At 36.5% G+C, this 27,882-nt stretch overlaps 1 protein-coding gene across 2 annotated transcripts; it reads left to right on the top strand.

The window, feature by feature from the left end:
- The first annotated feature begins 835 nt into the window (after positions 1-835).
- On the top strand, positions 836-27,627 carry Rad21l1 (RAD21 cohesin complex component like 1). 2 transcript variants are annotated; one of them, XM_048347436.1, is made up of 13 exons: positions 836-979; positions 2,537-2,666; positions 4,021-4,114; positions 6,030-6,136; positions 10,029-10,199; positions 11,059-11,154; positions 12,030-12,137; positions 14,546-14,772; positions 14,971-15,067; positions 16,682-16,806; positions 19,523-19,612; positions 22,409-22,486; positions 27,439-27,627. In XM_048347436.1, the coding sequence occupies exons 1-13, from the start codon at positions 836-838 to the stop codon at positions 27,625-27,627; spliced, it is 1,656 nt and encodes a 551-aa protein (XP_048203393.1). The 2 variants fall into 2 exon arrangements, with proteins under 2 accessions (XP_048203393.1, XP_048203392.1); XM_048347435.1 differs by having other exon boundaries at positions 14,971-15,073.
- Positions 27,628-27,882: the final 255 nt, after the last annotated feature.

Here is a 27,882-nt window from a genome sequence, read left to right as displayed (position 1 = left end):
AGATTTTTTTTTAAGCTTCATTAACTGTGCTAGCAACAAGGGAACTCAAATCCTTTGTTGGATAAAATAAAATCTCTGTTGGATAAAATAAAGAAGAAATCATTTAGTAGTACCCATTTAAGCCAGGTGTGGCTGACAATCTATTAGAGCTCTGTTATTAGTTTATAATTTTATATTGGAAATAGTTTTTTTGTTTTTTATTTTGTTATTGTTATTATAAAGGTTATATACAGAGGGATTACAATTACATAAGTCAGGGAAAGAATACTTTTTTTTTTTTGAAAATTCCCTTGCTCTCTCCCAGTTTTTCTCTACCATCCCTGCCCACAAGTTGTAAAGTTAATTTTCAACATATCTAGTGGGTACCACTGCTGTAGTTGTTCACCCTTTGTTGAAATAGTTTTTTTGTTTTTGTTAGTGATGAGGTTTGAACTCAGGGCCTGGGTGCTGTCCTTGAGCTCTTTTACTCATGGCTAGCATTCTACCACCTTGAACCACAGCTCCACTTCTGTTTTTTAAGTGGTTAATTGGAAAGAAAAAGTCTCACAGGGACTTTTCTGCCCCGGCTGGCTTTGAACCGTGATTCTCAGATCTCAGCCTTCTGAGTAGCTAGGATTAGAGGAGTTAACCACCAGGCCAGCCACCTGGGCTGAAATTGCCTTTTACAAGAAAAGTTTCAATTATCCAAAAAGTAATCTGAGTGTTGTCGAGCTAATGATATGGTTTTACTAGCTGTAAAATATAAAAATAGTTGAAAAGTTTTGGTTTTCAGATTTTAAGCATCTTTTTATGTTCTCCCCAGTTGCTTCAATATAAACTAAGGAATACAGGCAACATGTTCTACACTCATGTGCTTATGAGTAGACGTGGGCCATTGGCCAAAATATGGCTTGCAGCTCACTGGGAGAAGAAACTCACAAAGGCTCATGTATTCCAGTGCAATCTAGACATAAGCATTAAAAAAATTACTTCACCTAAGGTAGGTTACTGATTGTAAATGGTAGTTTATATTTGTCATGATTTCTGGAGAGAAAAGAAATTAGAATATAAATATCATAAAATATATTTCCAAGACAATTTTTAATATCTTTTCCCATTGTTGTGGCATTTAACAATTGAACATAAATGTAATTTCTGTGCATAATTATTTCATATATTTATCAAAAATAGATTAGATTGTGAAGGATAAAGGTCATGTACTATATTTGGTAATCCTTTTTTATTCCCTCACAAAATACTATATTGTGGGTACCTAGTGAGTATTTACTAGGAAATGAATTAATGAATGAGAAGAGTACAGACAGAATTGATTACAAAAAAGAAAGTACTATTATTATAAAACACTATAAATTACTAGAATTTGCACTAAAATAATCTTAATATTTTATTGGTTAAATATTTTTGAGATATTTTCAAATATAATTGAAAGGTTCCTATATGTTAGATAATAGTCTAAATTTTGTTTATTAATTTATTTAATGTCAACAGTCTCCAAAATATGCTCTTTTAGACTCATGAAGTATGATGGTTAATAGGAAATTTTAAGCTGGTCAGATTTATGTTTAATCCTTACTTCATTACTTAATAGTTATATTACTTTGTTCATTTCACTTTACCTATTTGAGCCAGTGCTTTTTCTTCTGTAAGTAGAAATAAAAATTAAATACAGTAATGTATGAAATAGTTCTTTGGACAATGCTTGACACAAAGTAAGTTTACAGTAAAGTCTAGCTTTTTGTTGCTGTTGGTGGTGGTCATGGAACTTGACTCAGAGCCTTGGCACTGGGCCCTGAGCTTCCCCCCGCCCCCCTCAGGCTAGCACTCTACCACTTTGAGCCACAGATCCACTTCTAGTTTTCAGATGGTTAATTGGAAACAGGAGTTTTAGGGCCTTTCCTACCATGGCTGCCCTCAAACATGATCCTCAGATCTCAGCCTCCCGGGTAGCTAGGATTGCAGACATGAGCCACCAGTGTCCAGCTAGTATTTTTGTTAAACTGAAGTTCAAAGGGGTTAAGTGACTCAGCCTCAGTAATTGAGCTAATGCTTAAACTCAAGTTTGCCTGACTATAGAGTTTATATTATTCCCATAATACTAATAATAACATAGTCACCAGTGGCTTACACCTGCAATCCTAGCTACTCAGGAGGCTGAGATCTAAGGACCAAGGTTCAAAGCCAGCCCAAGAAGGAATATCTTCAACACTTTTAACTACTAAAAAGCCAGAAGTGGAAGGTGTGGCTCAAAGTGGTAGAGTGCTAGCCATGAGCATAAAGTTCAGGGACAGCACCCAGGTCCTGAGTCCAAGCTCTAGGACTGGCACTAAAATAAATAATAATAGCATATTTCACTTAAATGCTACATCAGATACCTTTTCTGAATAAGCAGAAAAAGTTAATTGTTCTTTAAAGTGATGTAAAAGCTAAGTGGCTTACTTTAAGTATACAAAATGCTTTTTAAAGAGAATAAATTCTTATACTTTCAGAGCAGTACTTAACAATCTAATTCTTTATTATACTACTTAATCATTGAAAGGTGAAAATCGCACTTCGAACTTCAGGACATCTTCTTTTGGGAATTGTTCGAATCTATAATAAGAAGGCTAAGTATCTTCTGGCAGATTGCAATGAAGCATTTCTTAAAATGAAGATGACATTTAGACCAGGTATATGTTCAATGTGTATTTGTCTCTTCTTGGTGCCCATTTGCATTTTTCATGGGGTAGGCTCTTTTAATTGCAATTCTAGGTAAGTATATAGATTCAGAAAATGTGCTGGGCTCATGCTGTAATCCTAGTTACTTAGGGGGCTGTGATTGGGAGGATGTGGTTCAAAGCTAGCCTGGGCAGAATAGTTCTTGAGAGCCCTTCTCAACCTTGAATCAGGACTGATCATTTTTTATGTTCTTTGTTTGGAATGTTTGTAAAATCTCTAGGTAGACTTTTGCTCATAACCAAGTATAGCATACTTGTTCATTAATTATTTCATGTATATATTTCACAAATATTTTATTAATCTCATACTCTGTGTCAAATATATTAAGATCCAGGATATAAGGGCAAACAAGTAAAGACTCTTTCAATCTGGTAAGATATCAAATAATGGAAAGGTTTTTAAATTTTTATTGCAATAATTATGGATTATGATTCAGAGCACTGAAATATAAAATAACAGACAAGTTCACTTTAGTTATGATAGTTAGGAAAATAATTAAGCTCAAGCTTTAAAAATGAGAATTATCCAACCCTGTAAAAAGTCCCCAAGGTATGACATAATAGGAAGATGAAACTGAAAGAGTAAAAGTCTTGAGATGCAAATTGCTTGACTTTTTCAGGAAATGAAAAGGCTAGTATGTTTTGAGTATTAATGAACTGGTAGGAAGATGTCCTTAGATAATGATTGTAGGTAGAAGTTGTATTTTTTTTAACGTACTAGGTAAGTTATTTAACCATTTTTAAACATGTAAATTATCAGAAGTGGTAGTGTGGCTCAAGTGGTGTGAGCCTTGAACAAAAATAGCAAAGGGGAGCCATGAGACCCTGAGTTCAAGACTCAGTACCCAGACTGAAAAAATAAAGAAAAGAAAACCATGGAAGTTATCTAAATGGTTGCTTTAGAAAACGATTACAGTTGGTTGCTTTATAGAAAATGGTCTGCAGGGCTGGGAATGTGGCTTAGTGGTAGAGTGCTTGCGTAGCATACATGAAGCCCTAGGTTCGACTCCATAGTACCACAGAAAAAGCTGGAAGTGGTGATGTGGCTGAAGTGGTAGAGTGGTAGCCTTGAGCAAAAGAAGTTCAGGGACAGTGCCCAGGCCCAGAGTTCAAGCCCCAAGATGGGCAAAAAAGAAAAAAGAAAGAAAGAAAAATAAAATAAAAAAGAAAATGGACTGCAGAGAGGCAAGAGTGGGTACAGGGGAACCAGTAAAGAGATTAAGCAATGATCTACTGAAAGTAAATATTTAGTTTTATTTAGCAGTGTTGCTTATTGAATGTGTTTTTTTTTTAATATTCTTTTTAGGACTGGTTGATCTCCCAAAAGGGGATTTTGAAGCGGCTTACAGTTCTATCACATTGCAAGAGGAATTTCATGATTTTGACACCTTTAATATGGAGTAAATTATTTTCCTATTGGTTTCCTTGATATTTCACTGTTTTTATAGTCAAATCTTGTGAAAGCAAATATAATGTAGGTAATACCTGTATAAGTACACATATGGCTGACAGACTTAAAATTAGTATGAAATTCCCAAGTTTAGCATGTATCATTATATTTAATGTATTTGCAATGTTGACAGTATATTCATCATTCATTCAGAAAGTATTCATTGGGTGCCTTTCCTATGCCAGGCACTGTTCTAGGCATTGAAAAGATGAGTAGATAAAAAACAACTCTTGGCCTCATGAAGTTTACATTTTAGCTGGAGTAGACTGACAAAAACCAAACAACAAGTAAATATACAATATTCTAGGAGATGATCAGATTTCAAATGTGAAGAAAAGTTAGAAGTAAATTAACTAATGGGATGGTCTTGAAAAGACTTGCTGCTAAGGTAAGAACAGAAACCGGAAGGCTCTAAAGTACTCTGGACATTTTTCAAGGAAAAGCAGAGGCAAATGAGATTGGAGTGTGGAGTCATGAGGGACTGAGTAGGAATTGGGGTCAGAGAAGTACTAGAAGGTGATGTAGGATATTCTAAGCTACAAAAGGACTTTTATTTCACTCAGAGAAGAAACACAGGCAGGCTTTGAATAGAGAATAGAGGAGTGGCTAGAATCTGACTTAAGTTTAACATGCTCCCTCTGGCTGTTTACTGTAAGTGGGGAAAGGAAGCAGAGAAGCCTATTGGATTTTTCAGTAAGAAAACCAAGTGAGAGAAGATAGTATTCATGATTAGTTCACCGGTTTATCTTATCAAGGTGGTAGCAGACAATTTTTAAATATGTGAGGAGGGCAGAACCAACAGGATTTGAAAATGAATTGTATATGACTCTTAAGAGAAAAGGATGAAGGGTAGCTATAATTTTGAGCATTAAAATGGCTTTTAATGAAATTAGAATAACTTGGGAATGACAAATTTAAGAAAGGCAGAGAAAAGGAATGTATGGTCTTGGTCTGAATATGTATGTTCCCCTAAGTTCAGAAATTGCAACTTAATCCCCAATGTGATGGAATATATTAAAAGGTGGACACTAGATTATGAAAGCCCTCATGTATAGGATCAGTACCCTTCTAAAAGCAGCCTGAGGAATCTTCCTTGCACCTTCTACCACCTGAGAATATAGCAAGAAGGGAATGTCTTATGGTGTGTCATTAAACACCGAATCTATTTGGCACCTTGATCTCGGCCTGCCTAACTTCCAGAAGAATGTGCAATACATTTCTGTTGTGTTTATAAATTACCCAGTGTAGTGTAATTTGTTATAGCATCATCAAAGGCCGAGGAAGACCAAAGTCAAGGTGCTAGCCTGTTCTGTATCTGGTGAGGGTGTGGGTATGCTTCCAGGATCATAGAAGCAGTGTTCTCAGTATCCTCATTTGATGAAAGGTGCAGAGCAGCACTCTCATCTCATTCACGAATGCAGAGCTGCCATGACCTCAGCACCTCCCAAAGGCCTCGCCACCTACTAAAGTACCCTTAATTATCATGTTTCTTCTGGTGTATAACAAATGTAAGTTAGAAGATAACATTTTAAATTAGCTTCAGTAGGAGAAGGAAATATTACTACACTGAATGTAGAGATTATGAAACAAAAACTGATTTGGAGGTGACACAAGCATTCAGGCATAGCAACAGTGAGCAACTCTTCTAAATGCTGTTGATCATTAATACAAGGACCAAGAACAAATACTGGGTTTGATAACCTGGAAATTATTTGTGCATATTATATATTAGACATTGCATTTATAAATAATACTATTGATAAAATCTGTATTTTTATAAGCCTGACTTTTATTTTAGAATTTTTAGTATGCGATAAAAGCATTGTGTTCTGTTCATATGTTTCCTCAAACTTATATTTCTCTAGCACTATTGATGTTTCAGAATACTTTACTCAGAACCAGAGCAGACCAGAAGAAATTACACTTAAAGAAGACTATGGTAATAATCTAGTTTTTCAAACTGTGAGCTTTGGTGAGAATATCTGAGAAATCAGAATTGCAAATCATAATCAGTTATATTTGCATTTATATATTGAAACAATGCCAGTAGAGGTCTCTATACAATAGATATTTTTATGTATAAGTATAGTTTCCAATAAAAAGTTCCCTGCCTTTTTAAAAAATGGATTTTGATGCCAAGACACCCTTACTGCAGAGCCATGTCTCCTTTACTGGTTGTGTGTGTGTGTGTGTGTGTGTGTGTGTGTGTGTGTGTGTACATGTATGCCAGGACTGGTGCTTGGACTCAGGGCCTGGGTCCTGTCCCTGAGCTTTTTTGCTCAAGACTAGTGCTCTACCACTTGAGCCACAGCTCCACTTCTGGCTTTTTGGTGATTAACTGGAGTTAAGAGTCTCACAGACTTTCCTGCCTGTGCTGACTTTGAATTATGATCCTCATACTACAGGCGTGAGCCATGGGTATCTAGCTAGCTCTTGCTGGTATTTTTTTTTTAATTTTGAACGTTTATTTTTTTCCAGTATTTTTATTTATTTATTTTTAATTTATTTGTTTATTAATTGAACACAAATTTTTTGACAAGGTGTTGTGCAAAAAGAGTACAGTTACATAGTAGGGCAGTGTGTACATTTCTTGTGATATCTTATGTCCTGTTTTTCTATCTCTTCTCTAGGTCAGGTAGACATATATACAATATATAATGTATCAAGAACATATACAGTAGCCACGTGGCCACGCCCAAGAAAGTTTGCCTAGGGCTTTAAATGTAATGTCGATATTAGACCATATGTCGACAGTAGTCTTATATGAACGTACATACCTAGCTTTTGAGCTATTGTATTCCCCTGAGAGGTCAATTTTTGACCTTTATATGTTGAGTAATTGTTTGGTTTTAGTTACATACTGTTGGGTCGCTGCCCCAATCCTGTGGGGAATACTATTTGACAAGCAGTTTTTGTTTCACAGACTTGGTCTCTACTGTCTCTCCGTCTCCCTTTGTTAATAGTTATATATCAGGGAGATCATGCCCCTTTGTTTTCTGTGTTCTAGGCTTGTCTCGCTCAACATTATTTGTTCAAGTTCTGACCATTTCCCTGTGAATAACAATATTTCACCATTCCTAATCGCTATGTAGTATTCCATTGTGTATAAGTACCATATTTTTTGGATCCATTCGTCTGTGGAGGGGCATCTGGGTTGTTTCCATATTTTGGCTATTGTGAATTGTTCTTGCTGGTATTTTTCAGATCGAAATCTCACTTCCTTCTGTATGTGCCTGTGCCATGATCCATCTTTTTTAGGCTTCTGGTTGTAGCTAGGACTGCAGTTGTGTGCCAGTACACTTAGCTGTTTGTTCATAAGGAGTTTACTAATTTTTCTGCCCAGGCTGGCCTGGAATCACAAACACCTCCCAATTTCAAGGGTCTAGCATTACAGGTATGAGCTACTGGTACCAAGCACTAAGAAATGTTTATTATTAATCCATCCTGTTCTGGATTGAATATAGTTATTGTTTGTTTCTTCTCTGTAATCTCAGATTATTATTAGGGTAGGGTCTTGCTTCATAGTCTAGGCTGGCTTGAACTTGCTCTAAAGCTCCAGTTGACTTCAAATTACAGATACTTCTGCTTCCACCTCTTAAATGCTGGAATTACAAGCATTCACCACCGTAACTAGCTTAATTTCAGGGTTTTGGGGTTTTTTTTGGTTATTATTTTTTTTTTGTCATGCTCAATCCTTAGACTATAGTGGCTTCCTGGTTGACCAAAGCTGTTTATTCTTTCAGGAGCTACCAAGTTACACCTAAATGATATGTGCATACTCTTAGTTCTTTTTGAGAACATCACTTAACATTTTCCATTGAACAATTCTTCAATGTAATGAGACTGCTTTAAAAAAAAAACAACCAAAAAAACCTCTTTCTGTGAAGACAATTAAGTTAGCCTGCAGCTGGAGGCTCACACCCTGTAATCCTAGCTACTCAGGAGGCTGAGATCTGAGGATCATGGTTTGAAGGCAGCTGTTTAGGAAAATCCATTACAGTCTTCAATTAAAAAAAAAGCGGGAGGGCTGGGAATATGGCCTAGTGGCAAGAGAGTTCGCCTCGTATACATGAAGCCATGGGTTTGATTCTCCAGCACCACATATCTAGAAAACGGCCAGAAGTGGCACTGTGGCTCAAGTGGCAGAGTGTTGGCCTTGAGCAAAAAAAAAAAGGAAGCCAGGGACAGTGCTCAGGCCCTGAGTCCAAGCCCCAGGACTGGCCAAAAAAAAAAGCTGGAACTAGAGCTGTGGCTCACGTGACACAGCACCAGCCTTGAGCAAAGAGAGAGAGAGGATGAGATGGGGGAGTCAGGGAGAAAAAGGAGATATAAGTGATTTATCTTGATTTTCTTTACTGTTGAACACTAACATTTGTTATTGGAAAGAAGACCAATATCTGGCATCTGAGGTTTTAGATTCCTGGATTTAAACTCAAAAGAGAACGTGTGAAAGCTACTTCTGGTCTCCTGGAGCTATGTGTGGTGACTATCAGAATGCAGGTTTTGGAGTTACAACTGCGTTCAGTTCCTGTCATTTATTAGAGTGTGGTGACTATACAAATTACAAAAACAGGGGCTGGGAAGGTGGCTTAGTGGTACCATACTTGCCTAGCATGTATGAGGCCCTGGGTTTGATTCCTCAGTACCACATAAACAGAAAAAGCCAGAAGGCACTGTGGCTTAAGTGGAAGAGTGCTAGCCTTGAGAGGAAAAAAAAAAAAAAGCTCAGGGACTGTGCCCAGGCCCTGAGTTCAAACCCCAGGACTGGCAAAAAAAAAACTACAAAAACACTCTGTGATGTATTTCTTCATTTGTTACAACAAAGGTTATAACAGTATCTTCTGTTGTATAATCTAATGCACATAGTAAGAACTTAGTAAAATGTTAGCTAGATGGTTTGTCCTTTTTAGTTGTCTATCTCCAACCTCTGGCTTATTCAGTAAATAATTATTGAATGAATTTTGTAAGCCCAGTCTTTAATATTTTTCCTACCTTTCTATTTTCTTAGGAAGGCAGATATGGTCTTTATTTTGCAAACTGTAATTATAGTTATACTGTTCAAGCAATTGTCTTTGAAATGATAAGAAATAGTAATTAAGCAGAAACTGACCTACCTAAAAGTACAGGAAGTCACTCCACTTCTATAGTATTGCTACCTTCTAAGAAATTATTAAACTATACCACAACTGTACCAAATAAATCTGAGGGGTAAGATAATGTTTGTATTAAATAATTGAAGACTAGGATTTGGGTTGTCATTTTTGATTTATAACTGACTGCAGTAGCTTACTGCTGCCTTGTAGGCCACATTCCTAGACAGGTTTGTGCTTTGTTCCTTGCTGACTCCTTGTCAGGAAAACACAATTGGGATTTTTGTGCATATTCATTTTCTTATTCATCCACTTTCTTATTCCTTTCTCTCTCTGTGATTTTTCTTTTTCTTTTCTCACTATTATATTACAGCATTTCTGATTTAAATATTTATTTTAAAACAGCCTGTGGTTTATGCTCTTGAAATGTGGTTGTATTTTTTTCTGTATTGAGATCTTTATAATTATTATCAGATTCTACCATCCTTTATATTTACCATAAATCATTAAAGTTAACTTTTGTTTTAAAAAAAACTATACCACAACTATTGGCATTTTTCCTTTATATACAGGAGAGTATTAAAGTAGAAATGTAGTCCTTACTGATTAACTCAGTGTCTTCAGTTGAATAATTCAAATAATATTTTTCTGCTTTTATTGTCCTTATTTCTAAAATTAGGTAAATTATACTAGATGATATTTTAATTTCCTTCTAACTATGAAAATATGTGTTTCTATGACTACTATAACATTGATATATATTTATTTATTTAGGGGCAATAACTGATATTCCCAGAAGCAATAGCAGTCTCGGTGACAATGTATTACTGAACTCCAGTGGTCCTTTAGTTGAACACAATTCTGGAAGCTTCACTGGAGAAAAATCTTTTATTTATGACAATGGAGATGGATTTGGAGATGAAGGAAATGCAGGAGAAATGATCGGTATGCCACTGGTCATATAGAAATAAAATATTTCAAATTACTACAGTATTTTAGTGGATTTATTACATCAAAACAGATATTTGTATGTCATGTAGGTTAACTACTTTTTTACACAAGTTTTCAAAGTCTATGGTATATGTAGGCCTAATAAATAATCATGTGCTTAAACACTTTCTCCATATGGGTTGGGAATTACTGCTTGTTTTTATTTTTACAAATGTTTAATTTTTTGGAGAGGAAAGAATAAGACTAGTATATCCTTTAATACCAGTTGTGGGACTGCTACTCTAAAGGATCTTTCTGGTATTTTATATGATCATTTATACATTTATAATACTAGTATAAAAACTTAGAAATAAAAGGGGAGGGGGAAAATGAGGGGGAAGGTAACAAGTTATATAAGAAATGTACCCACTGCCTTACATATGAAACGGTAACCCCTCTGTACATCACTTTTACAATAAATAATTTTAAAAGAAAAAAGCTTAGAAATAAAGTAGACAAAACTAGGGAAATTAAATGTACATATCTTAAGGATTGTTAAATGTTTATATCAAACATTTTTAGTACAGACCTTGAGCAAAAAAGCCAAGGAAGTCTGAGATCCTAAATTCAAGCCTGGTATTAACATGGGAGATACATATGCACACACACACATATATGCACACATATATATACACATATATAAATACAGAATACATGTATATATACATACATTATATATAATATATTTTTAGTTTGTATTAAAAGTTTGGTTATCTCTTTAAAATGACGTGCATAAAGTAATGTTAATAAATGTTTAGTGAACAAATGAAATATTCCAATCTGTATGACAAAGATATATATTGTGTTTTTCAAGACAATCTATTAAGAGGCAGTGAGAATAACCTGTTAGAAGACCTGAATGGGAATGAAGAAATTTTACAGCCTTCTGAGTCTCACAGTAGTATAGTGGGTACGTTGAAGATTTTTTTTTGTGTATAAAAAGTGAAAAGATGCTAATAGTCAAATGAAACATCAGAAGTTATTAATTTAAGTAGCAACATAGTATAGTGAAAGATAATGAACATTGTTTCTCACACTCTTAGCCTCTTAGAGAGACAATATAGAATAGGAAATTGGGTGTGAGAAAGGCACATAAAGAATATTTAGGCATCATTGGGTTTCACATAAGAGCGCATGTAAATACTCAGCCAAAATACAATTCTTTCAAATCTTAAAAGTAACATATGCTATATAAGAAAAATTATCACATATTTGTCTATCTATGTACAATTTGAGAGAAATCACAAATGTAATGATATTTGCCTTACTAGAGTTTCCCTAGAAATTCTTCCTAAAGTGTTTCAGATGAGATGAGGCCTTTTAGGTTGATTTTTTTTAAAGAAATAAAAGTGTAATTATAAAGTATAATTAGCCAAACTTTTACTTTTCACTATTTTTATGTTGTATTAACAATAAAAATTGAAAACGTAAAAAAAGGCAAGTTATGGATCTTTATGATGAACCAAGTGATTTAACAAAATATAAATATTCCAGGAGACATATTAAATGTATATCCATCATTTATTGAGCTTGCTCTACTATTTTATTACTTCTACTATGACTGTAGCCAAGTCTTTGATGTCTCATGTATAAAAGAGGGTGATAGACTTGACTCCCTAAATATGTGGATCCCAATAACTGAGCCTTTTTAATATATGATTCTAAGAATTAAGATTCAGCCCCAGTTGGCAATATAAATCTTCCAATTAGTTTTCACTTTAATTTTCATATGGTGTTCTAACTTATAACCATATGTTTTTATACTTTTATGGTGTCATTAATTAGTAGAACCAGATAATCCAGATGACAAATATCTACCTAAAAATGAAAAAATGGATGGAACAACATCAAATGAAGAAGAAGAATTTATTCTTGCTCCAATTGATGTTTCAGGTCAGAGGTTTACATGTTTTTATTTTTATCTGTTAGACTACTATCCTATTTACCTTGAGATATGTGAATGATCCACAAAACATTATAGAAGGTAGTCAGTCTAGTAATGGCATTTGTTATACAATATGAGAAGAATGTGAAGAAAATGTGAGATCATTCTTTCATTATATTCATCCCTATCATATGTACAGTTTGGGAAATTGAAAAATTTTTAACTGGGTCCAGTTTAATAAATTATTACTCTGTATTGGACGTAGGAATGAAGAAGAAATTTTAGTCAACTATGTAACTTGAGGGTAGGGACAGGAGAGGGAAAGAAGGGGAAAACAAAGGAAAAGGTGACATTGACTAAAAAGTATAATACTCATAACTTATGGAATTGTAATCCCTTTATACAACTACATCATCATTATTATACAATTTTTAAATAAAAATATATCAAGAAAAAAAGACATTTTGATCAATGGCAGGCATGGGACACCTACCTGTAACCCCAGCACTCTATAGAGTCTGAGACCAGAGTTTTGTTCATCTGAGAGAAGCCTGTACTAGATAGAAAACTTGAGGCCAGCCTGGACTACAGAGTGAAAAACAAAAAATTTCAATTTGATCCAGATAAACAGATTTGCAGAGTATATATAACTAAGTCCTATAGGAACATTTTTGTTTTAACTAGAGTAACTGATAGGAATTTTAGTTTATAACTCAGGCCTGCAAGAAATAAAGCATTCAATTGTTTTCTTTACTGAATTCAACTTTGAATCTTTAGCCCACAGGTCTGAGTTAGAAAATTCAATCTGCATAGCTCTCCTATCTGCCATGAGCTATGGTAATACTAGAGTTTGGGTGTGGGGGGGTGGTAAACTAAAGTAGAAAGCAAGGATTTAGAAGTGAACCTCTGGTCACTACACCAGTTATGAGTATAACTACAAACAATTTGTAGGCAACTTTCCTAGCTGCACAACCAACGCCTCAAGGATCTTATCATGTTTCCAGAATTTTACTAAAACATATCAACAAGCAGGTTCCTGTTCTCCTGGCTCCATCTTATCTAACATCTTCATCAAAAAGTCTAATTCTTTCTCTTTTCTGCTTTTCCAAAGAAAATATCTTTTTCTTTTTTTCTTTGTTTTCTTTTTTTTGCCAGTCCTGGTTCTTGAACTTAGGGCCTGAGCACTGTCACTGAGCCTCTCTGGGCTCAAGGCTAGTACTCTACCATTTGAACCACAATACCACTTCTGGCTTTTTCTGTTTATGTGGTACTGAGGAATCCACCCAGGGCTTCATGTATGCTAGGCAAGCACTCTACCACTAAGCCACATTCCCAGCCCCCCTAAAGAAAAATCTTGAGCCAGGTACCTATGGGTAACACTTACAATCCTGGGTTCTCAGGAGGCTGAGAACTAGAGGATTGCAGTTTGCAGCCAGTCTAGGCAGAAAAAGTACATGAGACCCCATCTCAAATTAACTAACAAAAAGTGGAGCTGGAGGCATGGTGAGTACCATGTCTTGGCTTCTGCTTTCTTTTTACTAGTAAAATTCTCTAGGAGTTAAATTCCATACGGACCTAACTGCCTACTTTGAGTTTGTATATGAATTTCAGTGACAGAAGACAAATATTAAGGTCTCAAGTATCCTCTTACATAGGCATTTAAAGGAACCTCTAGATAGGTTAACTTCCCTCTCTTAGTGTAGCCTGTGGTCCATGCTCAGTTGTCCACTTAGCAAGTGAGCAAAGACTCCCCTGTATACTTTGAAGCAATACCTTTAAGAACATATCAGCCTTTGTCTGCTCAGGAACTCTACAAAATACTTGCAAAGCATTTTCAGAGAATAGAAGAAAAATTTCCTCCCAATGAAACTCTGCAGGCGTTTGTGATACATATTTCTTACATATGTAATGTCTAGGATATTAGTTTACAAAGTTGTACAATTTAACACAGGCTTTTTGTTCCCTTTTTGTGGTACTGAGATTTGAACTCAGGGCCTCCAGCTTTCTAAGTCACACAGCCCTGGCATTCACTGATTATTTTTAAGAATGGTCTGCTACTTGCCCAGGTATGTACCTGTGCTGCCATCCAACTATTTCTAGTCCCATCATTGCTGGGATCACAGATGCATACCACCACATCCAGCTTCCCTCTGTAGAAATGGAGTCCTGCAGACTTTTCTGCCCAGAGTAGCTTAGAAATGAGATCCTCCCAATTTCAGCCTTTCACATAGCTTGAGATGACAGTCATGGACCACTGCACTTAGCTATGGCTTTAGAAGGGGTCTCCTGAACTTCTTTTTTTTGCTTTGGCTGTCCTCAAGGTATGATCCTTCCATTCTCAGCTACTCAAGTAACTAGGATTATGGGTATGAGCCACTAGCACCCAGATTATGCCTCCCCTCCCCCTTATATTCAGGTACTGCTGAGAAAAGGAAATGCAAAAAAAGGAGACTTATCATAGATCCAGTCAAGGAGATAAGCAGCCAAGCTATGCATGAACAACTGAAATCCTTTACGGACACACTCATGGTTTTGGAACTTGCACCCCCTACACGGAAATTAATGATGTGGAAAAAAAATGGAGGAGTAGATACACTTCTATCAACTGCTACCCAGGAATTGATTCATGACGAGTTGAAAATGGTAACATCCTTTATACACGAATGCAATGTTTGTTTACAAATAAATAAATTCATATTTACAACATAATTCAAACTTGTAAAAATTTAATTTGTTGAATATGTGTGTATGAATTATAGTTTTTGTTTTATCATATATGCTGTGTTTTACTATTTTGCTTTAGCAGTACAAAAACAATCTAATAAAACTATGTTTTTCCAGTTGTTTTCAAAATGCTTTCTGTCATCTGTCCTTAAAACTGGAAGAAAAGTTATACAGAAGGAGTCAGTAAGGAATGAAGTGAGAAGCCCAAACAAAGGTGAGAGTTCCTAATTCTGTTGCTGTGAAGAAATTGTGGTATCCAAAATCTTATTTTATACTTAAGAATGAAAATGGGGGCTGGGGATATAGCCTAGTGGCAAGAGTGCCTGCCTCGGATACACGAGGCCCTAGGTTTGATTCCCCAGCACCACATATACAGAAAAAACGGCCAGAAGCGGCGCTGTGGCTCACGTGGCAGAGTGCTAGCCTTGAGCGGGAAGAAGCCAGGGAGAGTGCTCAGGCCCTGAGTCCAAGGCCCAGGACTGGCCAAAAAAAAAAAAAAAAAAAAAGAATGAAAATGGGATTCAATCCCATGTTTTCAATTATAAATACTAACTTTAAAGAGCACTTGAACTTAAAATATTTATTTTTCTACATATGGTATTAATGCTCACCCTAGGTCTTCATTAATAAAATGAAATAGCCAGGTATAGTGGTGGATGCCTGTCAATCTAGCCAATTGAGAGGCAGAGATTGGGAAGATCATGGTTTAAGACCATCCCAGACAGAAAGATAGAAAGACTCTCACCTCAACAATCAAACTGAGTATAGTAGTTCCTAACTATAATCCCAGCCAAAAGAGACACAGGTAGAAAGACCATGGTGAGGCCATCCCAGAAAAGAAGCATGAGTAGTTCTTTTCAGACCCTATCTGGAAAAAAAACTAAAGCAAAAAGGGTTGGAGCTGTAGCTCAAGTGGTATTGTCTGTTTAGCAAGCATGAGGCCATGAGTCCAATCCCCAACACCAAAAAAAGATATATATTACATGTAATACCATTTATAATATGTATCATTCATCATATGTATCATTTATCATATTATGTATGTATGTGTAAACCATTTTGACTTTCTCATCTTCTTCCCAAGACAGTACTCAGAACCCCTTCCCCCAAAAAGGAAAATATTTGTATCTAGAAAGATAATGTTTTTTTTTTTTTTTTTGCCAGTCCTGGGGCTTGAACTCAGGGCCTGAGCACTGTCCCTGGCTTCTTTTGCTCAAGGATAGCACTCTACTACTTGAGCTACAGCTGGCTTTTTCTCTTTATGTGGTGCTGAGGAATCGAACCCAGGGCTTCATGCATGCTAGGCAAGCACTCTACCATTAAGCCACATTCCCAGCCCCTAATGTTTCACCTTAGAACAACTAACATAGAAAATCAGACAGGGGTAAGAATAGTACTAAATTAATACAATTAACCTGAGACATAAATATTGTCATCTAACTAGTGGTTCCTGGAGTATTAATAATCATTGATTATTGTTGTGACAATTATAAAGTTAAAACCAACTTATGAGATGAGTGAGTCTCCCCTTCATAATTACCTTTCCTGAAAGCATTAGAATGTACTGAAAGTATACCACAATGAACTTGACCTAGCCGTGTTGTCCCATGAGTAACTGTGTGGTTGAGTAGAGAGGGAATGGTTGGCAGAGGATGGAGAATGGAGGTGATGAGTCAGAGAAGGAAAAAGGAAGCCATAGGAAAGTTTGAGCACTCTTTGCCTAGATTCTTGGATTCTAAGTTATCTGTCCAAATTTTTCATCCACAACTATATCCCAATTCAAGTTTGAAAGTTATGTTGTATGTTCTTTACTTCCTTGATAATTTAGAAAACTTTATGATGGAAGAGCCAAATACACAGCAAGAATCAGATCGGCTCCAAACATGGAAGGATGTGACTGATGAATGTAAGGGTGACTCTCATGAGGATACCAATAAAAATACTAACTCTGAGGTAAGATAACCAGAAAAATATCATAAAAATATTTTTCCAAGGGGCTGGGGATATAGCCTAGTGGCAAGAGTGCCTGCCTCGGATACACGAGGCCCTAGGTTCGATTCCCCAGCACCACATATACAGAAAACGGCCAGAAGCGGCGCTGTGGCTCAAGTGGCGAAGTGCTAGCCTTGAGCGGGAAGAAGCCAGGGAGAGTGCTCAGGCCCTGAGTCCAAGGCCCAGGACTGGCCAAAAAAAAAAAAAAAATTTTTTTTTCCCAAGCTAAGTGCTGGTGGGTAATGCTCATAATCCTAGCTACTCAGGAGGCTGAGATCTGAGGGTCATGGTTTGAAGCAAACCTGGGCTGAAAAGTACCCATGAGACTCTTTCCTCCAATAAACTACTCAAAAATGCTGGAAGTGGCACTGTTGTGGCTCAAGTGGTAGAGTGTTAACCTTGAGCACAAAGAGGCTCAGGGACAGCACCCAAGCCCTGAGTTCAGGCCCCAGGACCAGCAAAATACACACACACACACACACACACACACACACACACACACACACACACACACACACACAGAGAGACAGAGACAGACAGAGACAGAAACAGAGACAGAGAGACAGAGACAGAGATAGAGCTTTTAGTGAAAGAATGTTGAAATATTGATGTATCTCCTTAAAATCTCACTTCATGTTTTGTCTATTATAGTTCTACAGGTCTGTTTTTAGTAAATTGCAGTGCTATAGGATAATACATGATTGTCATCTGCAAGATAGTATAAAGTTAGAACAGTGAATCCCAAGATAGGTTCACACTGAACTAGTCCTTCACAAGTCACATTGAATGAATGATGATCTCTGTACTTGAAACACCTATCTACAGAGAATCTACTAGACATCCCCTTTTTTATGGATTCTTTTAGTACTAGCCAATAAACCTATATTTTCATAAATTTACCCATCTAACCCCTAAAACAATATTCTTTAGACCTTTATATTTTGCTAACCTTTAATCTGAAAGCCTATCTCAAAGTCTATGACCAGAACTAAAATAATTAATTTTATTTGGAAATAAATTTTTTTGAAAAGCATAACTATTTGAACACATTGTTAGAAACAATATGCTTTAAAATATTTTCTCAATTCTCACTTTATTGGTTGTATAAATATTAACACTAGACCAAAAGATTAATGCTTTTCTGGTCAGTTCTGTCATCACTCTATTTTGATAATAAACCAAGCAATTCAAAGTTAACCCATATTATCTTTGGAGGAAAGACACTTTCAGAGTGCATAGAAGCAGAATGTTAATATTTTGATAATGCACTCAATATTACTATAATTGGTTACCAGAACTATCTTCCTCATTGGACTTGGACATTTCTTAAAAAGTACCTATTGAAATTGTGATTAGGCAACTTTTTTCAGTTTATGATTTTTTGAAAGGAAAATATGAGCACAGTTATCATAGACATATTAGCAAAATATATTTTCCCATGTGCTTGAAATGAAAACAAAGAATCAATGTTACAGTTCTTTTAAACCTTTACTCCTTTACCATATGCCTTGCTTTAATCCTTATTTTGGTTCCAACATGGTGAACAAATATATAGTAAATATAGGAACAGCATCAATTTAAGGAGCCAGAAAAATGTTAATTCTGATTAATCATTTTCAAAGCTTCATAAAACAGAATTTTAATGTACAGAAACTGCAAATCTGAGAATATCAAAAATGTAGAAAATTCACAGATAATCAGGGAGAACATTGATAAGGCTCCACAAATACAATTCTTTATATTCACTGAGTGAATATAAGCTGAAGAGAAATAAATGGTGTTGAGGAAGCGCTTAATGAAGATCAGAAATGGTAACTAGGGAATGAAGCTTGAACAGGTTGAAGATGAAAAGGAGCTGACAGCTGAGCCCCAGTGGCTCACATCTATAATCCTAGCTTCTTAGGAGATTTGAGAATGAGGTTCAGAGTCAGCCTAAGTAGAAGCCTAACTAGACTATGCCAACCCTAAGCAGAAAAATCCATGAAATGCTTATCTCCAGTTAAAAGCAAAAGACATGGCTCAAGTGGTAGAGTGCCAGCCATTAGCACAAAAGCCAAGTGAGAGTGTAAGACTCTGAGTTCAACCCCCAGTACTAGTGCACACACATAAAAAGGAGTCAACAGTCTCCATGGCAATGCAAATGGAAGGAGATGATGAGGCTTGGAGAATTTCTGGCTTTCTCTTTTTCCTTCTACCTTTATGTCTTTGCTCTCTTTCAGAGGATGTCATGGTGTCAGTGACAGCTCCAGCAATGTTGGCAGGAATCTTGTCAGGGCCCTGGGTAGGATAGTAATATCCCTTCCTTCTCTTACATTCCTTCTGTTTGCCCTCTGCAGCTCACTTTTCTCTGCTACTTAGTACTGACCTGAAACTAAAGGTCGAGGTCTGTGTCTAGAAAAAAATGCTTAAAAGAGACAACCTCAGCAGCACAGTAGAAACTTCTGACATGAAGCCTGCAGTGAAGAGGGAAATAGGAAGGAAAAGGATAGGTAGCAAATAGGAAAGTTCTTTGGGAAAGGCATATCGAACAAAAGAAATACTTAAGCCAGGTACTGCCTACCTTGGATATTTCAATAAAATTTTGAGAAATGATTATTTGTGTTATAAAAAGTGTTTACCAAAATTAGATTGTTACAACCACCAGTAGAATTATCTATTTTGCTCTAATTTCCCTTAGCAGGGTATTATTGAATTGGTTCCTCCAGCTGCTGAGGAATCATGTTCAATGAATGTCTTCTCAGCCCAAGAAAATTGTTCAGTTGGATTGGTAAACATTTATGTAGTCTTGAGAATTTTCTTTAACACTTTGTCCATACTATTTTATATCTTACATAGTTAAAGTTTGGTGTTTGGAGCTGTCAGGTTTGTTTCTAAATTTATAATTTAAATTTATAATCTCTACAGATACATTTAGCTACATGTGGTAAATACCTTTAATCCCAAAATTCAGGGAGTATAGAACAAGAGGATTTTTGAGTCAAAGGCATATTTGTGAATAGTTTGATAAAACATGCAGAATTTCTGGGACTTTAAAAACAACAACAACCAGTCCTGGAGCTTGAACTCGGGGTCTGAGCACTGTCCCTGGCTTCTTTTTGCTCAAGGCTAGCACTCTACCACTTGAGCCACAGTGCCCCTTCTGGTTTTTTCTTTATATGTGGTGTTGAGTAATTGAACCCGGGGCTTCATATATGTGAGGCAAGCACTCTACCACTAGGCCAGATTCCCAGCCCTCTCTGACATTTTTTATTTCTTACTTTATTTGGAAACAAAATAATTTTAAAGGAAAGTATGATATTGTTAATGCTAGTCCAAAGGTAGTGATAAGTTTTTGAATGTTGAGAATCACTGTTTGAAGTTATTCTTATCTCTAGAAAAAAAACACATGCTGTAATAGGAGGATAGGCTAGGGCATTTGAAGATTAACTTTATTTACTGAATAAAAACTGTGCATAATGTACGCAGTTCTGATTTCAGCACTCAGGAGACTTAAGTGTTTGCGGCTTACCTGGGCTACACATTTCAGGACTCTGTCTCAAACCAATCAACAAACCAACAAACAAATCAGGAACAAGAAAATCATGCACAAAATACTGTAGGCATTTTTTTCCTCAACATTGTATGAGATTAAGCTCTATATCTGTATAAGACTTCTGAAAATCCCAAAAAAGACAATGCTTTATTCAAAGGGCATGGGTTGATAGCAATGACAGAAATAAAATCTGACTCCCATGACTCCCTATGTGTTTGTTAACACCTTATTTCTCTGGTTGTTGGCCTAGAGTACTAATGGCATTTTTAAGATTGTAAGGAACTTTAGTAAAAAATTCTTTAGTAAATAATGAAAACCTACTAATGACTGATGTTAATTTTTTTAAACATGTTGTCTTTACAATGAGTTTCACAGCTATGAAATTATTTTTACATCCATGGAAAAAGGATTAAATTCTCTGGTTAATCTAGGAGAGAATGAATAGCCTAAATATTTTATCTGAAACATCCTAACAGTTGAGCCAGGAGTTATGTGGTTGATTTCACTTTTCTCTTGCTTCCAGAGACACAATTTATTTTCATCCATGGTCAAGCAAACCACAACAGAGCACAAGTTCAGCCATTTCAATAATCCACTAGGCTTTCTATAGCATAGATTCAGTTGTAGAGTATCCAGATCAAATTGACAGATAATAGCAAAGTACACAGGCTGCTTATTCTGAGCTCATTTTTTCCTGGTTGTGTCTTTTAGGCAAAGTTATATTTTCACAGGTCTTTAACAAAGAACTTTTTACAGAAATACTATTTAACAATATTTAATCACAAAACAAATATAAGTGAATGAACTTATTTTCTAAGAACAGATTAGAAGGGAATAGAAATAAATTTTGGTTTAAGAGGTTTGGAAAACTTCACAAAAAAAAGACCATAGTGTTGAATCAGTCTTTTGGGGATGTAACAAAAGACACAGTACAAGCAAGACCAGGAAGCCAGCGTAGCTGGTGAGAACGGGGGTTCAGCAGTTCCTGGATTCAGTCCGAGATTCCTTGTAGCCTCAAATTATTTAAAATGTCAGGCAGAATATTCTGGGCTTTCTGAATTTCTGGGATGTTTCTACCCAGACTGGCTTTGAACCTTGATTCTTGGATCTCAGCCTCCTGAGTAGCTAGGATGACAGGCGTGAGCAACTGGTGCCAGGCTTACATCTGTCTGTTCTATCAACTGATCAACACTTTTCCTAAGTTCGTGAGCTTATAAGGTGTTAGTAATAGATTAGAGTGAGTTCTTGTAAAGAGAATCTGACTTTACTCGCTCAAATCTTGAGGTATTTCTGAAGGTGATTAAGATTTAAAGACCAAAAACAATGACCCTATTCAGATAACTAGTAATAGCAGGCAGTGAGTTAACTTATTTTGGATAAAGCACCCTTGAAATATGAAGTTTCTAAACCAATTGTCACAACACCTATTTGTAGGTTTTTTTTTAGATCATATAACCTTTTAATTGCCTTTCTACTGGTCAAAGTTTAGCTTTGCAATTTATATTATAATTTCAGCATTTTTATGTAGTTGTACAAAGGGGTTATAATCAACATGTCCGTTTATGAGTACAATGCATCTTGATGTGTTATCTCTTTCATCATTCTCCCTCATCTTTTCAGAACTTTGTATCACTAAGGTTCAATAAAAGCCTTTACAACAGTTTTCTACAGCTTTATATTTACTGCTGTAAATTGGGTTCAGATTGACCAAAACTAGGATAACCCTAGCTGAAAGTGGTTGTCTTTGCTAAATTTACTTTTCAAAATACACAAAGGCATAATGTTTTGATAGGCATTACCAATAAAGATGGCAGAATCTCCTACTTTGGATCACTTTATTAGAAGAGAGGGCTTGTGTATAATGCATTGATCTCTACATGTATTAATTTTATTCTCTCTATTCTCAGACTCTAAACTCTTTATTTGGCAGGATTTCCATGTTGTGTTTCTTGTTTCAGCTAAACTGAACTTTGGCAAGTAGTAGACATTCAGTAAGCTTTGCTTAAATGAAATATTTTATCAATCACACAGGAATTATTGGGCAATGAAAACATTATGGAGGAAGAGAGGTGTAATCAAAGATCACATCAGATGTTAAATAAACTACAGGTAAGATGGTAAAATTTATCAACTCTTCTTTTAAAAATGTTCCTCTGTATATCATCTAAATAATATTTTTAAATCCTGAGAAAATAAATAAAATGTTGACTTCATCACATATTCATGAAAACAAATTAAGTTTTCTTATGTTTTGATTGAAGACAAATTCCACTAGAGTGAGATAGCTTTGAGTGATGTACCTACTGCTAAGATATACCACTTGGCGGTGGCATATCTAACCCACTTCTAACTACATTTAGGCCCCTAGGTATCTATGTCCCATAATAAGGATAACTCAAGTCATTTAAAATTTCAGTTTGCATATTTATCATAACATGTCCAATGGTACTATACTAAAAGTCTGAAAAGATAGAAGTCTTTTAACTTGCCCTCCCTGCATCCCATTGACCAGATATAACTACATTAAACTGTTTCTTTTACTATTTATATCCAGATTTCTAATTGATATATTATTACTGCTTTTCCTAGATAGGTCAGCTTTAAATTGTATTAATTGATTTCTTTTGGCTGAAAATGAAAAATTTAGCTTAGTTGTATCAGCTATCTCAGGGTACTTTTAGCATATTATTTAGTGTTCATATATTATAATTTTAATAGCTGTGATACAGGCTTAATTGTGGCAGAGAGACAAAAAATTTCTTTGGCTTAAAAAAGAAATAAGCCTGGGGCTGGGGATATGGCCTAGTGGCAAGAGTGCTTGCCCCGTATACATGAGGCCCTGGGTTCAATTCCCCAGCACCACATATATAGAAAATGGCCAGAAGTGGTGCTGTGGCTCAGGTGGCAGAGTGCTACCCTTGAGCAAAAAGAAGCCAGGGACAGTGCTCAGGCCCTGAGTCCAAGCCCCAGGACTGGCCAAAAAAAAAAAAAAAAGAAAGAAAGAAGCTGGGCACCAGTGGCTCACGCCTATAACCCTAGCTACTCAGGAGGTTGAGATCTGAGGATCAAGGTTCAGAGCCAGTCCCAGTAGGAAAGTCCATGAGACTCATCTCCAATTAACCACCAGAAAACAGGAAGTGGCGCTGTGCCACAAGTGGTAGAGTGCTAGCCTTGAGCTGAAGAGCTCAGGGACAGCCCTCAGGCCCAGATTTCAGCCTGACTGACAAAAAAGGAAGAAGGGGAGAGGAGAGGGAGAAAGGGAAGAGCAAGAAAAAGGAGGAGAAAAGGAAGAGCAGGAGGAGAAAAGGAGGAGGAGAAAGAGGGAAGAGGAGGAGGGGGGGAGGAGGAGGAGGAGGAGGAGGAAAGAAGGAGGAGGAGGAAAGGAGGAGGAGGAGGAAAGAAGGTGGAGGAGGAGGAGGAAAGGAGGAGGAAAGAAGGAAGAAGAAGAAGAAGAAGAAGAAGAAGAAGAAGAAGAAGAAGAAGAAGAAGAAGAAGAAGAAGAAGAAGAAGAAAGGAGGAGGAGGAGGAGAAAGAAAGAAAGAAAGAAAGAAAGAAGAAGAAAGAAAGAAAGAAAGAAAGAAAGAAAGAAAACAAAAAAGAAAGAAGAGTAATAATAATAATAGTTGGGTGCCAGTGGCTCATGCCTGTAATCCTAGCTGCTCAGGAGGCAGAGATCTGAGGACCGTGGTTTGAAGCCAGCCTAGGCAAGAAAGTCCGTGAGACTCTTATCTACAATAAACCATCCAGAAGAAGCCAGACGTGTTGCTATGGCTCAAGTGGTAGAGTGCTAACCTTGATCACAAAAAGGCCCAAAGACAGGGCCCAGGCCCAGAGTTCAAGCCCCAGACCAGTCAAAAAAAGAAAAACTAAACTTATTTCTCTCTCAGGTAATGATCTAATCTGATTTATAGCTATGCTGGAATTGCATAAAATGTCTAACCACACGTATGTATTCTAATCAGCAGCAAAATCGTTTAAGGACAGGACCTAGAAATTGTGTGTGTGTGTGTGTGTGTGTGTGTGTGTGTGTGTGTGTGTGTGTGACTTTTCATAATTCATTGACCAGCACTTAGTCACATTGCTACATCTAGCTGGGAAATGTGGCACTGATTTAGAAACCTTAGATTCAGCTAATATCTCAATTACAATGAGAGAAGAGATAGAATATTAAGAGATAATATAGCAGTTTCTCTCAGGAAGATTATGTACAACTTAGCTCATAATGTAAAGCTTCATAGTGTAATTACATTTCTTGTAAATTTTATGGTGTGTTGCCTAAGTTAATTGTCTCATTGTTTCCTACTCTTTTTCCAAATTATCTGGCAGTATCATAAACCCTTTCTAATTTATAGTATTAAATATGTCAATTGATCTATCAGTTGTTTTCTTTTTTCTGATGATAGTCTTCTTGTTGCTCATCATTCTCTTTTTATCTCGTTGGTATAGAGGGTTTGAACTCATGCTTGCTTGCTCAGCAGGAGTGCTACCACTTGATCCACAGCTCCACCCTAGCTTTGTGTTGTTTATTTTGGAGATGGAGACTAGCAGACTCATATTTCTGTGATATTATCACCATAGTCAATATAATGACCATGTCTAAGACTCCCAAAAGTTTGTGTGTTCCTTGGTGGCCCATCCATCACACCATTCTTCCTCTGTGCCGCCATTCCCCATCTCTAGGTAGCCACTGATCTGCTGTCTTTAACTGAGATCATTCTAAACACTTTCCATGAAAGCAGTAGTTTTTTTTCTTAATTTAAAAGGTCATGGCCTTTGCTGTTCTTTGCATTTTCTTTCTATAGTGGTTACTCTTGAAAGAACATTCTTTTTTGTTCTTTAAGAGTAGATATTTTACTCAAATGTCCAGTGGGTCAGTGCCTATCTGTTTTAAGGGTAAGAATCAGAAGTTACATGTTAGAACTTGTATGTAGACTGAGTCTTTAGAGTAAGCTAAATGGGTGGTGTCTTTTCCTCAGATGCCTTTAGCTAAAGAGCTTCTCCTCGTTCTCCCCCCCCCCCCCACCTCCTTAGAATGGACGGTTTTCACAGAGCAGTTATTAAATTTGCGGTCTAGGATATATAGGCATAACACTAGTGGTTTAAGAGCCAACGGGAGATAAAGTAAGGGCTGGTCATCTTACAAAGACAGATGTGGAATGTTGCTCAACCCCCTAGTCTGTGGTCTTAAACTTCTTCACTACTCACATTGCTGGTGTTCCAAATCCAGAGCCTCAAGGATTGATATCTTTGAAACCTTCTTGCGGGGCTGGGAATATGGCCTAGTGGCAAGAGTGCTTGCCTTGTATACATGAAGCTCTGGGTTCGATTCCCCAGCACCACATATGCAGAAAATGGCCAGAAGTGGCGCTGTGGCTCAAGTGGCAGAGTGCTAGCCTTGAGAAAAAAAAAAAAAAAAGTCAGGGACAGTGCTTAGGCCCTGAGTCCAAGCCCCAGGACTGGCAAGGAAAAAAAAAAATAAAAAGAAAAGAAACCTTGCCTCCTGTCACAAGCATAGTTGTCCCTGGCTCTGTGAAGCTGTAGAGTAGCTAGACATAGGGGCTACCTTCTCCCTAGGCTCTCAAGGAATTGTGTTTTCAGTTTCACCTTTCATTCTTCCCTATGGCACTAGAGTGTCTCCATTTCCTTACCTTTTCCAAGGTTCTGTACCTCAAATTAGCTTTTTGCTGTTGTGTTGTTGCCTTTCCCTCCCTCTTGCTATTTAGGTTTCATTTTATCTTTCATTTTCTTTGTCTTTATCACTTTGGGCACTTCTTATTCATTATAGGGCGTTTCTGAAGGGAAGAGATAAGCACATATGTTCAGTCTTACATATTTATCCTCTCAGGGTTTTTCAAAAGAATTTTTGAAACTGAAATACCTATCCCAAGGTAAATGTCCAGCCAATCTACACCTGTCTCTTAAGGGAGGAAATAAGTGAAGGTTGGCTATGTCATCTCTAAAGGTTGCCACATGTTTGAGATAAAGCACAATAAAATATCTTCACTCATTTTTTTTGTTTTGTTTTTTCTGTTTTTTTGGCCAGTCCTGGGCCTTGGACTCAGGGCCTGAGCACTGTCCCTGGCTTCCTTTTGCTCAAGGCTAGCACTCTGCCACTTGAGCCACAGCGCCACTTCTGGCTGTTTTTCTGTATATGTGGTGCTGGGGAATCGAACCCAGGGCCTCATGTATACGAGGCAAGCTCTCTTGCCACTAGGCCATATCCCCAGCCCTTCACTCATTAATTTAAGTGTTATCAACTTGTAAAAACTTGTAAAGACATTTCTAAAAGTGCTTCTTAATAGGCACAGGGATATATCCACTGCCATATTTCTAACTAAAAAATTAGTTCTACAGGAATCGGATTCTAAGTCCTCACAAGAAGGGCTATCTTCTTCCCTTATTGAATATCTTATGGTATCTCAGTTATTCATAGTAGCTCCACAGGTGGCCACACGATGACTGCAACATTTTTATAACCTGTAAAAAGAAACTAGGTGATGTTCATAAAATTATGATCTCATGCCACTAAAACTTCCAAATGGATTTCTACTTTTATCACTAAGGCTGTTTATAGTCATCTCTACCCCTACCAGTTCCTTTAAGAGAAGAAGCCTGATGATAGGTTGGTCATTTTGACTGTATTTGAAACCTCTCAAAGTCCAGTGAATTTTTTTTCTGCCTACAAGTCTAGATTAATTGCATTTTCCATAAGACACATTTTTTAGTCGTTAACTTTTAAAAGACTTAACATTTTATGATACTTTATAAGTTTATAAATTTGTTTAAAATTTATATAATACTTTAAAATTCTTTTGCATGCATTTTCTCAATGAGATACATTATGCTAAATAACCTACAGTGTTGTTTTTTTTTAAAGTTTATTGTTTAACAACATTTTTTCTAAAGTTTATTAAAGAGTCATTTATATTTCTCCTTTTGAGGATATCATATTCACTTAACAAAAATTTCAGTATTTTGTTGTTGATAATGCTTCCATAGCTTGCTTTACTTCTAATGACTTTTCCCTTTTTCCTTTCCTCTTTTTCTAATTATTTTCCCAGGAATCTAACAAGAAGGGAATGCAGTCCTTTAGTTTGATGGAGCTCTGCAAAAACAGTGACCGAAAACAAGCAGCTGCCAAATTTTATAGCTTTCTTGTCCTAAAAAAAGAACAGGCTATTGAGCTGAGCCAGAGTGCCCCCTATGCTGATATTATAGCTACAGTTGGACCCAGGTTCTATGACCTGTAAAGGAAATCCAGAACCTTCAGGCATTCCTATTTAGATTGTTCAGTTTAATGCAGAAGTCACAAGGAAGCAGCTGAAGTTCTTATCAATTTCTCAGATAGGGTAGTCTCCTATTCCCTCTCTGTAAAGTTAGAATAATCATAGCCAGAATTGGAAGCCTGTATGATTACAGAAATAATCATAGCTAAGCAATTTTTTAATTTAGCTGATTTGAATATATAAGTATCATTTCCCTGAGTTGACTGTTGCATTTGTTAT

The sequence above is a fragment of the Perognathus longimembris genome, chromosome 6 (assembly GCF_023159225.1).
Source record: "Perognathus longimembris pacificus isolate PPM17 chromosome 6, ASM2315922v1, whole genome shotgun sequence".
Lineage (NCBI taxonomy): Eukaryota > Metazoa > Chordata > Mammalia > Rodentia > Heteromyidae > Perognathus > Perognathus longimembris.
The sequence above is the reverse complement of the archived record's forward strand: the minus strand, read 5'-3'. Positions and strand labels throughout refer to the sequence as shown.

Coding starts and splice junctions, on each gene's coding strand:
- Rad21l1 (XM_048347435.1), top strand. CDS start 836: ATGTTCTACACTCATGTGCTTATGAGTAGACGTGGGCCATTGGCCAAA. Junction 16,807..19,522: donor ATAAAAATACTAACTCTGAG/GTAAGATAACCA, acceptor AATTTCCCTTAG/CAGGGTATTATTGAATTGGT. Junction 19,613..22,408: donor AAAATTGTTCAGTTGGATTG/GTAAACATTTAT, acceptor TCAATCACACAG/GAATTATTGGGCAATGAAAA.